Source organism: Crinia signifera, chromosome 5, assembly GCF_055691185.1.
Source record: "Crinia signifera chromosome 5, ASM5569118v1, whole genome shotgun sequence".
Lineage (NCBI taxonomy): Eukaryota > Metazoa > Chordata > Amphibia > Anura > Myobatrachidae > Crinia > Crinia signifera.
In genome coordinates this window covers 33,308,088-33,320,476 of record NC_139221.1, presented here as the reverse complement: position 1 = coordinate 33,320,476, position 12,389 = coordinate 33,308,088, and the positions used below count along the sequence as shown (strand labels likewise).

The following is a 12,389-nucleotide window of genomic DNA, read 5'->3' as shown; positions in this document are numbered from 1 at the left end:
TGCGATGCGATGCGATGTCCCGATCCGACCCGATTTACAAATCGGACGCCCGGATAACTCACAAGTACCCAAAAATGTTAGAATTCATTATATTAACAGAATTCAGAAAAAAGTTGGCTAGGGCTTCTCTGCAATATACAACCCAAAGGGAAAAAGTGCGTATTCCCCAAACTTTTTTCTATGGGAAGAAAATCACAACTTATTACTTGACTACTTCTCAAATTCCGCGACCTGTCCTGTTGGAGAAAGTGCGCTATATAAATTAAACTTACTTATATAATGTATCACACACCCTATCACATAACACCTAAACCATTGAAATTGGTGTTGTCGTTGCAGATTAATTTCTCTCACAAAAACAATTATTAGCCAATTAAATATGTAGATTACAGATATTTTTTTTTTCTTGGAATCAAATATCAGATCACTAGTAAGATCAACTATTTAATAGATTTACAAATCTCTTACAGCATAATTCAATCTTATATTATTGTATCTGTTTATATTTTGCCAATGTCCATTGAAGAGTGCACTAATTGACCTGAAATATTTAGTTTTTTTAACATAAATTGTTCTCTTCCCATGTATATAGTATATGCACAATAATTTGTACTTTGTTTTTGTTTTATTTTTACATTTATTTTTATTTCTTTACAGTCCCAAATTTTTGGAATTGCTTTATCAATTGCTGGAAGTTTCTTGATTAGCATATCACTCAATCTACAGGTAAGAGATTTAAGTGCAAAATTTCTTGGGTAAACTTGTGATGCAATTGCCTCTTTTTGCTATTTTTATTGTGAATTTTAGGAAAACCACACAAGAAAACAGCACAAAACTTCATACTGATATTTCGAAATCTTAAGAATATACATAAGTAGAAATCTGCGTAGTAGAATTTAAGTACTGAATAAGAAAAATTTGAATGACATGTTATATAATATATGCAAAGCAATTTGTCTTTGATAACATCTAAAATAAAAATTAGTGTTGAAGGTAGCAGGGCCGCCGAAGAGGGGGGGGGGGGGGTACTAATTGCCCAGGCTTGCTGGAGGGGTCCGGTGGGGGCCCTGGTCTAACTCCCCCCCCCCCTCCTCCTCCATCCCACCCAGGCGCTAGATGCAGCAGCACACACATGTACAGCATGTGGTGTGCTGATAGCAGGCTCAGCATGAGCGTCTCACTGCTGACAGCGTGGGAGCTCATGCTGAGCCTGCTGTCTGCACAGCACATGCTGTAGGTGTGTGCTGCTGAAGGGGTGGGGGGATAATAACATTCCCCCCTCGACTTTAGAGGTTTTTTCGCTCTCCCCGTAATAATCTGGGGGCGTGGCCTAATTGCAGGAGGTGGCCATGCCTCCCATGATTAGGCCAGTCCCCCCAATTTTACCGGGGGCCTGGCACACCTCTCGGCTGCCCTGCCTGTAAGCACAGTAAGCTAAACTATGAGCACTGTATTATTGCGTTGATTTCATGTAATGACAATAGGCCTCCAAGGGGTCTTTGAAATGGACAACTCATCAAGGACCCTGAATATGATAAATATTTGCTGGCTAATACTGATGATCCGTTCATAAATTTGTTGTCCTGTTTTATTTAGAACTTCACATTTGGCCTACACCATACTTAGCTGAATTTGACCTTGTTACCGGTCCAAAATGCTTTCAGAATTGATAAAGATTATTGTATTCCAGAAATACACTCATGTCCGGCTAGCTCGGCAACAAGATCCAATACCGTATTACCAAAGCAAGCTGTGGTGGGGTGGAATCCTGCTCATGGGAGTTGGGGAGCTGGGAAACTTTGCTGCTTATGGATTTGCCCCGGCTACGCTTATTGCTCCTCTGGGATGTGTGGCCGTGATCGGTAAGTTTTTTTTTTTTGTTCTTTATTTCCTTTAGTCTATTATTTATTAGCGCAAAATCAGCAATTTAAGAAGCCACACCCCTTCCATTCTCCCACATGTTGGGAGATATGCTCTAGGAACGTACATACACAATACAAAAAAAGCAAGTCACGATTGAAGAAATATAAGCTGCAGCTTGTGTTCCTGTCCAACTCCAAGGGCAACGGCCGAGGATTGTCACGATCACGGTTGTATCTCGGCAAACCACGGCAGTTTATGTGGACACGCCCCCTTTTTGCCAATCGACAGGTGGGCAAAACGAACATGGGCCAGGGTCACGGCTGTCGGGACGTACCAACAGTCGAGACCTGGGATTGAATACCCCCCATAGACTTGAAAAGTGATAAAATTGTGAGTGATAAACATTCAGCCAATCAGCTGCTACCTGTCATTTTTCAAACAGCCTTTGACATGGCAGTTAGGAGCTGATTGGCTGGTGGTTTATCATACCTCCTAACTGTTGAATGTCCCAAAGATGGACAGTGCGTACGGCGTAGATGCTCGCCGAAAATTTGGGGGCATGGCCTGTACTTGCTGCCCTGCCGCAAGGCCACGCCCCATTTTCAGAGGGGCTATGGCCCCAGCCCCTCTGACTGCAGGAATAGACTCTGTACGCATGCAGCGTCTATTCATGTGTGACAGGGGGAACTCCCTACTGCCCCCATCGCGGGACACTGCCGGCCCTGGGAGGGACATAGAAACGCCCCAAAAAACAGGTTGTTCCCGCGATAAGCGGGACAGTTGGGAGGTATGGGCTTATCACTTTTCATTTACTCACTTGTTTTGACTTTTTGAAGTTTCATCTGGCCCTATGTCCCTTTGATAGACAAAGCCACATGGAAATGGTGTGACTAGTAAGATACCCTTAAATCCAAATTAAGGTTTTCAAACACCTGATAGTAGATTCTGCTTCCACCGGTGAATAAATAGGATCACGTTGTCTCCGTTCCATACAACAGGACTTATATTGAATGGTTTCCTTCCACTCATTCAAGGCAACATAATGCTTGCAAAAATAAGAGCGGGACACAGTGTTTTTCTGATAGACACTACTACATTATTTGTATATCAAAACTAAACACTTAAAATGAAAATACTTTAAAATAACACAACAGGGAAACAAACTTCAACAAGATGGCTCCTCTACCAGAATTAAGTGCTAATAAAGCACATCACATGGGGAGTGGAACAAGTCCTGGTTCCAGACCTTTACCGGCATGTTGACAAGAATAGGAAGGCCCAGTCTACATAAGTTCAGCAAGGGCCATGCAACGTGTTCCGAGCTCTTTGTCAAGTGTAAACCTTGCTGGACTCATCAGGAGTTTGGAGCTAGCCAGGGTGTGTGGACTGCCATGCTATTCTTGCCAGCACGGCGGTGGAAGCTTGGAACTGGGTCTTTTTGCTCAGATCCTTAAGCTTGCCCATTTTTCCTGCTTCCAACACATCAACTTCAAGAACTGAGTGCTCACTTGATGGCTAATTTATCCCAACCTTTGACAGGTGCCATCGTATCAAGTTCATCAATGTTATTCTATTCACCTTTCAGTGGTTTAAGTGTTCTGGCAGATGGGTGTATATTCTGTTTCCTGTAATATATTTTTATTGATTTTGAACAAGCCTCTAATAATCAGTAGATTAAGGTCCAGTAGCTGCCAGAGAGTCCAGTAGCAGTAAGGTAGAAACCCAATCAAACGCGAGTCAACATGTACAGAAACCAGTATAATTCTTTTTAACTGAAGACAGCCTAAATATGCAGAAAAAAAAACCCATAACAGTAAGCAAAAATAAGACCTATGTAGAAGGGGGATGGGGAAGAAGGGAAGTATCATACCAAGGGGAAGATGTACTAGGCTTTGGAGAGTTGTAAGGTGGAGAGAGGTAGACTACCAACCAACCAGCTCTTCACTGTAATTTTTCTGTAATGTAGCATGGTTTTTAGGAGCTGGTTGACTGGTACTTTATCACTCTCAAAGGCTGATCGCACAGCTGCAAATTCGCAGCATGGGTGATTATCGAATGAATGCGCATGCCCATAGTACACATGCATGAGCTGTCCATGCGGTGGCAGCCAGGGTGATTGGCACCCTGCGGGTGTTTGGGGGCAGTAACTATGCGTTTTCTGGGAGTGTCCTAGAAAACACAGACGTTCCTCGCCCATTGGGAGGGAGTGCTGCTGATGTCACCAGCGGCCTCCTTCTCCCCATGGCCAATGCAGCACCAAGTAAGTCCGGGCCTACTCAATGATGCGTCCCGAGGGGAGCGGTTGTGAGTTAGTTTGAATGTTTTTTCCCTCATGTGCATGGCTGCGATCGCATTCGCAGCTGTGCACATGGGTGGGGGGAGTGCGGTCGGCGGGGCAGCGTTTACCTGATCACTGGGCTCTGAGAACACGCAGCCCAGCAGTCATATCTGAATCGGCCCTTACTACATCTCCCCTCTTGTGTACCCAGAACTCAAGCAAACTCTGCATTATAAGCTGCAGACAATATTAGCTCCAACCACTTCTCTAGGTTGCAGAAAATGTCCTATTTTTCTCCACTCTGAGAAGATCTTCTGCAGTCATATATCCTGATAGGCCATTCGTTCAGGGAAGGTCGGGTTGTGGACTTGAATTACTGCCTTTGCAGTTTTATAGGTCGCCAGTGGACAGGGAACAAATGAAGGAAGAGTCTTGAGCAACTGCACATCCCCAAAATTGATGCAGAAAGGGTTATAAACTTCCTTTAAAAAAAGAGGTGCAGGACTAGGCAATTCTACTGAATGTAAACCGGCAAGCCCTCTGCAGAGTTGCAATGCCAACATCTACTGTATAACCGTGTTTTTAAGCCACTTATGCGCCTTGAGCCGTTCTCAATTGTGCCACCAGAACTAGAGATATCCACCTCAGTTTACAGCCACCACCATCAGTTCAACTATTATTCACTGGTCTCTTCCTGCACCAGTCCTGTCTCTGTAACCTGGCCATACGAGACTACCGCTTTCCGATATCAGTGGGTCAGATCTGTCTGAAGGCCCCTCCTCCCCTTGTCCTCTGCTAATCCCCTTTGGTTGGTGGCGGCTGCTGTTGCTCCCTTTCTCACATTGATGGTGTCGGTGTCAGTCTTGGTTTAAGGGTTCATTGCTTAAGAAGCTGCCCAGAGATTGGCATAAGGTCATTCCTGTGTTCTAAAAAAAGATAAGCTTGGCACAGACTGTATTATTTTCATCTAGTGATCGATGCATTTTCTTTTTGTGTTCTTTTGGGGGGAAATGTGTTTTTTTTTTTGTGGTGATCAATGTGGAAATTCTTTTTAAATGTGAGCACTAATGTATTTTATTTTTGGTCCCTGTGTGGACCAGTGTTTTTTTTTTTTTTTTTCATATGGGGCCAATGGTTTTCCTGCTCTATAAGGGACACCCGGAGAACATTTACCCTAAAGCGACACCTATTCTATAGGGCAGACGTGTCCAAACTGTGGCCTTCCAACTATTGTGAAACTACACATCCCAGCATGCCTTGCCATAGTTTTAGCATTACTTAATAGCAAAACTGTGGCAAGGCATGATGGGACTTGTAGTTTCACAACAGCTGGAGGGCCATAGTTTGGACATGCCTGCTATAGGGTGTATACTTATTAATACTTCTTTTTAAATCCTGATATGTTAAGCATTTTACTATGACTGATAACGTACCTCTCTTTCCTTTGCACAGGAAGTGCAGCAATATCTGTTGTATTTTTAAAGGAATCTCTGAGGGCATCAGATGTAATAGGTAAGTGTACGTTTTAAGATGATAGATAAATGAAATGTAATAGTCAATTAAATATCTATCAGGGTTGCCTACCCTCTCGGAATGGCCCGGGAGGCTCCCGAAAATCGGGTCTCCCCTACCGGCCATTCAGAAAGGTGGGCAACACTCTCGGATACCGGTGGCCCCCTGCATCTCCCCCGCGGCAGCGTTAATTTCCAATGATTTGTGGCTTTTCGGGGGGGGAAGGGTGGGGCTAAGGATGCAAATTGTGCCGTTTAGCTCCGCCCCCTCCCCAAAGACCCACAAATGGCAGGATTTGCCGTACTGGGGGCGGATCTTGATGATGTCTACATCAGGCACCAAGTGCTGCTGACAATCTCCTCTCAGCACTTCTCCCACGGAGAGAAGACTGTAATAATCGAAACTTGAAATACATTACTTTATTAAGCATTTACAAGAGCCTACAGGAAGAGGATCGGACAGCGGTCTGAGGGGAGGGTGCACATTGCACAACCAGCGATTTGCTGGTCTTTCAAAGGGTTGTAGCCAAATGTCAGATGAGGGCTTAAATCAAGGGCAGCGTCTCTTTTACATGAAAAAAATTGATGGTCAGGGGAGAGTTTTGGTTACGCAGACCTCCCCCGCCCCCCCCCCCCCCCCCCCCGAGTGCGCTAGTGTGGTGGAAATGGGAGACTGTCCAGTTTTAGTAATGAACTACTGTAGTTATGTCGGTTTCATTGATTTAGATGACTCAGCAGCAGCATCCGTCAACCGGGTTCGTGGGTCCCCCCCCCCCCCCATGCTCTTGTTTCAATAAACTTATTAATAGACACTGCTTGGATGCTTTCAGAATCTAACATATGTAGCTGATAACAGAGGACAATAGCTGGCAGTGAAGCCGAGGTCATGGGCAATATAGAACTTTTTATTTCATTTATTTATACATGCATGAATGCGATAAGGTTCCTACTCATATCTCCTAGTACTTTAGGTTTGGTGAAGTTTTCAATTAAGCCTGTACAGAGAAATCATTTATATTGCTCATTTTAGCCATATGGATTTTGTTGTTAAAATTTTAGCCTGTGAGGCCTCCCAGGACAATGATTCTCATCATATAGAATACAAACCTGGAAATGTCCCAGTTTCCCTCATTTAATCTTCTGTTTTCTTTGTATAGCACTCAAATAGAACACATTTACCATTATTAATGCAGTCAATCAACAAAACTGTGGGCCTTATTCATATCTGAGCTCAGTACAAATTTGTTTGGAAAATGGGCAAAACCATGTGCACTGCAGGTGGGGCAGATGTAACATGTATAGAGAGAGTTAGCTTTGTGTGAGTTATTTTGTTTCTGTGCATGGTAAATACTGGCTGAAATCTAAATCGCAGTGTAAAAATAATGCAGCCAGTATTTACCCTGCACAGAAACAAAATCTCTATGCATATTTAATCTGCCCCACCTGCAGTGCACATGGTTTTGCCCATTTTCCAAACAAATTTGTACTGAGCTCAGATCTGAATAAGGGCCATGAAATTGACTAAAAATAAAAAAAAAAATATTTTGGCACTCAAAGGGTTAAATTAAAAAAATGAAGTCGCAATAAATATTACACTGCTGGTATTTTGTGTTTTTTACCTAGTATTAAATAAGTAATTTCTGTGCGAACAAAAATAAATCAAATCATCTGTGTGTTCTCATACATAAACAATAGATATTATTAATTCTCCCCAATAATACATGCCTTCTAGAGTAAATTATTAGTATTGAATTTTTGATAGTTATACGGTTTACAATTCTGCATTATTGTAAATGACTTCAGCCACAACACATAACTCACGGTTGTTTTTTTCATGTCAGATGAACCGTAGACTCCTCATCGTTAAGCTGTGTATACTTCTTTGCCAAAGAAGAAAAATTGCATTTTGTTTGTTTCGGTAACAAACAAACAACAATAAAAAATAGCTAAACATGCAAAACAGAACGGATTCTAATTGCACTTTTGAAATGTTTTATTGCAATCTCATTTAGAAGCAATTTTACTTTTGAAATGAGATTTGTACTCACAATGAACGTTTCTGTAAAATGAAACATAATTGAACATTAGAACCTCGTTCTTTACAGCAGCAAATATGACTTTTAGATATTGGCTTGCTGTATTCTGTAAATTAGTATCTTGAGTTGTAGAGTTTTCTGTTTATTGCTGAATGGGGATTAATAGCAACTCAAACCAATGCATCATATATCATTTGTAACAAATGTAAAGTGTGACCACTCAATTCAATAATTTCCTTAATAAATATATATATATATATATATATATATATATATATATATATATATATATATATATATATATATATATATACAGGTTGAGTATCCCGTATCCGAATATCCGTTATCCGAATTATTCCGAAAACCATACATTCCAGAAAGTGAAAAAAAAAATATTTTTTTGCTAAAGACTCACTGGGGACATTTGTAACAGCACTACTGAGGACTATATATGTACAAGAAAATGATTGCTTGGCATTCAAATTCAATATCTGAGATAGTACACAAATTTTGTTTCATGTTTTGAAACCTTGTTTTTTGAACAAATAAAATATATTTGTGTGCATTTCATGTGTTTGATGTGTTTATACATCATAAATGCAAGATACTTCAAAATACATCATTGGAATATTAAAATATTCCGAAATACGGAATAATCCATTATCCAAAATTCTCCTGGTCCCGAGCATTTTGGATACGGGATACTCAACCTGTATATATATATATATATATATATATATATATATATATATATATATATATATATATATATATATATGTATGTAATACTTCTTAGTAAATTGTCTTTCCACAAATCATACGGAAGTAGATTTAAAACTTTTATTAAAACACTGCATAATAAAAAGATGTTTATCAGTTATTCCTTGGAATTGGAGTATTTTCTCTCAGTTCATATTGGAGAACATGGTACCCGACGCATTTCGTCTCACAAGGAGACTTCATCAGGGGTGTTGGTTTTTATACATAAAAATCTCTCGGGTCCTTTATTAGATCTCACTGATCGAAAAAAAATGGGCGGAGCCTCACAGATTATACGTTTCATATCATAGAAGTTATCTGTATTAATTGAAGGTCTTTCTGGTGCTATCAGTAATTTTCCCTCCACCTTTAGTAGTGTAGTTCGATTTTACGGTATGCAGGTACAAATGACGTACCTATTTTTGGAGGATCTATACTAATAGTAGAATTCAGAAAAGGGTTGATTTTTATGGTTGGCTAGTCACCTCAAAACGGTGGGTCTCCCAATGAAATTTATGCAGCAAAATAGGTGCATGTGTGCTCCTCTGTGTCCAAACTCACTTGCAGTTTGGACACAGAGGGGCACACATGCACTTATAGTGGGCGCCACCCTGAAAAGGGAGCGTAACTTTATGGTAAGGCCTCTATTTCGGAATTACGACCCGTTTCATCAGTATGAGGGCATGGCCAGCAATGTGGGAGCTGCTGACCATGCCCCCTGTCTCCATGTACAGACAGGGGGACAGCAGAGCAGCGATGGGTAGGAGGGACTCCTAACTGCCCCCCACCCCCACTGCAGGACACTCATCCATGGGTGAGACGTGGGACAGTCCCAAAGAAATGGGACTGTCCTCCAAAAATTAGGACAGTTGGGAGGTATTTATCGCGCTGCTTGCTCTAGCCTTATGCGGGGTACACACCAGGACGACCCGCTCACGATGCACGATGTGAGCAGGTCTTCAGTGTTTCTTCCGACCCGCTCACGATGACGCGGGGGCCACAACCCGCTCACGATGTGCACCGTGAGCGGGTCCGATCCGATGGCGACCCGCACCTGGGAGTATGGTCGTTTCCAGATCCTACCTGCTGCAGGTAGGATCTGAATAACGACCGACCCGCGGGACCGCGCATCGGATCGGTATCGGTCCACACCAGGACAGAAAAGGGCCCAATCACCACACAATCTACATCCAATCGTCACCTACAGTCATTTATTTAATACCCATCCACCCCCCTTTTTTCATCATTGTATACTTTTTTTTTAAAAGGAGGGGGTTTAAATTGTTTTCTGAAATCCAGTTTCCGGTGTCGGGTGACAACCAATAACCGATATGCCGTGTAATATAAATTACGGTTTTAAATATAAAATAAAGTAGTCAGTTTCTACCGTTTGCCTGGATAACTCATTATTTATTTTCAGGATTCCCTCATTGATGCAGATTAGTACCGTCATCTTTGACAAGGATTCAGATGGCATACACATGTTTTGAGGAATGCAAGCCCCCGCTTTTTGCCTTATTTTTTCCATGTCTGGGTCCAGAAATGACTTAGCATTTACTTGGAAGCAGAAAATATTGGGTTTTTTTTTTTATTCTGAAACCAAATTGAACAAAATGAATGAGACGTTTGCCATATGCTTGTCGGTATCTCCTATCATTCTGTGTTTGCCGTCATATGTCGCTGGTTAACAGGGGCGGTCCTGGATGGATTGATTGATTTATTAATTATTATTTTAAGGGGGTTCTTATTTTAAGACTGCTGTATTATATTCATTGTGTTCTGTATGATGGATGTGTTTTGTATGTGGGTTTTATGTTGGCCTTTAGTGTACAATACTGGAGTAGACTTGCAGGGGTGGGTGAAAGACCAGTCTGGGGCCCCTATGTTCTTTACACAGAATTAAGGATGTTGTCATTTGATTACAAGGGGTGAATTTACTAAGATGGGAGTTCTGTTAAAGATGGGATTGTAGCAACCAATCAGATTCTACTTATTTATCCCCTTCTAGAAGGTAATTGATCGATTTTGATTGATTGCTATAGTCAACATCCTATCTTTAATAGAACTCCCATCTATAAATTTACCCTTAGTGACTCAATTATTTAAAGGCAATTCCATGCCGTTACTACTACACATCCCAGCATGCACTGTTGCAGTTTTGCTATTTGGCCATGCTAACACTGTAGCAAAGCATTCTGGGATATGTATTGCAACAACAGCTGGTGGACCAAATCTTCCCCATCCCTGCTATAGAGGGTGCACTTGCTTTGGGGCCCGGTGGCTGTGGGGGCCTGCGGGCCCAGGAAGCTGCCCCCTGCACCATTCAGATGTTTTTTTTTTTAGATAACTTTGGCCAGAAAGAGAGCGGTGCCAGCTCACCGCGGGCAGGCAGCGGATCTGGGTCAGCACAGCACAAATACTGGACAGTAGACGAGGGTTTTATCCAGGTCCAGGCCTGTGCGGGGGACAGGTCCAGGAGACGCTAATGCCGGGCACCTTTCAAGAATTTGCTATGGGGACCTTTCAAGATTTTGCTATGGGGCCCACACCGCTCCAGTTACGCCCCTGAGGCAGTATGAAATATCAGAGATCTCACTACTTAAAGCCCCATACACACTACTAGCCGACCCACAGCCAATATTGTGCGTACACACTAAATGGTATCATCCGTCCAGTGACGTCACCAGGACCTGCTGAACATGCTGGTTGTATGGCTAAATAGCCAAATAGACCTGCATGTTTAGTAGCTGTCAATCATCATTAACAATGAGCAGGAATGCGCATCATTAGCGATATTGAGTGTACAAAGTGTGTTAACCTTGGGATACCATTGTTCGGTAAGGTATGAGCGGTTATCGCTTACCTTCACATCAGCCATTGCCCTATGTCTCTTGTCATTTGCTTTTGTGTCTTTGTAAAGGAGGCGTTCCTTTGATCAAGGCTAAGGCTGTATTTCCGAGTGCTTCCTTGGTTTATTTGTTGTAAAGAATTTCACTGAGGCGCTCGCAATACGTCAATTACAACTCTACTGTGAACATTCCATATTGTTTCTTTGTTACCAAAATCCCGCATTGCAATTTGCTGAATAACCCCCTCAGATATGACAGCCGAGAATAGGCGACTTTCAGAAAGAAAATCAGTTTTCTTGGAAACTGAAAAGTGATTTACTACCGGTACTTGTTTTCTTGTCCGTAGTAATTCATCTACAGTAGTTTTCTGTTAGAGTCTTAGGGAACTTAAACTGTACAAGTCTGATGTCAAGAGTAAATTAATCTATATTTCTATCGATCTCTCTATATATCGCTATTCAGTAGAATAAAAAAAAAAAACAATTGGTATTGCTAATTCAACGTTAACAAGAGTCAGATGTCTCTAGCACACAACGAGTCCACACTGGTTTGTTGGGAATGTTAGATTTGTTAATATACCCAGATCCTCTTGGGAAATGGCACTTATAGCAATTAGGTATAACGGGATGCAGTTGAAATCCCAGCGATCAGAATCCCGGCTGTCAAAATTTCGACCGCCGAAATCCCTGCACTTTGTAAATTAGTGTGGCGAGCGTAGTGAGTCACCGGGCCCGCTGTGTGGCGAGCGCAGCAATCCCGCAAGGGGGGGGGGCGATCCACATCCCCCCCTTGTCGGGATTCCGGCGTCGGGATTTTGACCGCTGGGGTTCCGACCGCCGGGATTTCGTCGCAATCCCGGTATACCATACATTTATAGAATTATTAGAAAATGGGAAGATTCTCAAGATCAATTACATTCATACCTCATAAAAGATATTCCGCTGCATATGATCAATCAAAACAGCAGTCTCAACGGGTGTGAATCATTACTCATACCACGCCCTAGTGGATGATAGGGCACATGTCGGCCCATGTCGACCTTTGACGACCTTTTGACTCGACCTAATGACCCTGTCGACCTTCCTGCATGACC

At 42.2% G+C, this 12,389-nt stretch overlaps 1 protein-coding gene across 1 annotated transcript in view; it reads left to right on the top strand.

Annotated features, from left to right (window-relative positions):
- The window catches only part of NIPAL2 (NIPA like domain containing 2), a 65,933-nt gene that overhangs the window by 19,153 nt on the left and 34,391 nt on the right, over positions 1-12,389 (top strand). The window contains exons 2-4 of the mRNA XM_083186982.1: positions 658-726; positions 1,691-1,862; positions 5,594-5,653. Of these exons, the coding sequence (XP_083043108.1) occupies positions 658-726; positions 1,691-1,862; positions 5,594-5,653 (301 nt within the window). The remainder of the gene's footprint in view (positions 1-657; positions 727-1,690; positions 1,863-5,593; positions 5,654-12,389) is intronic.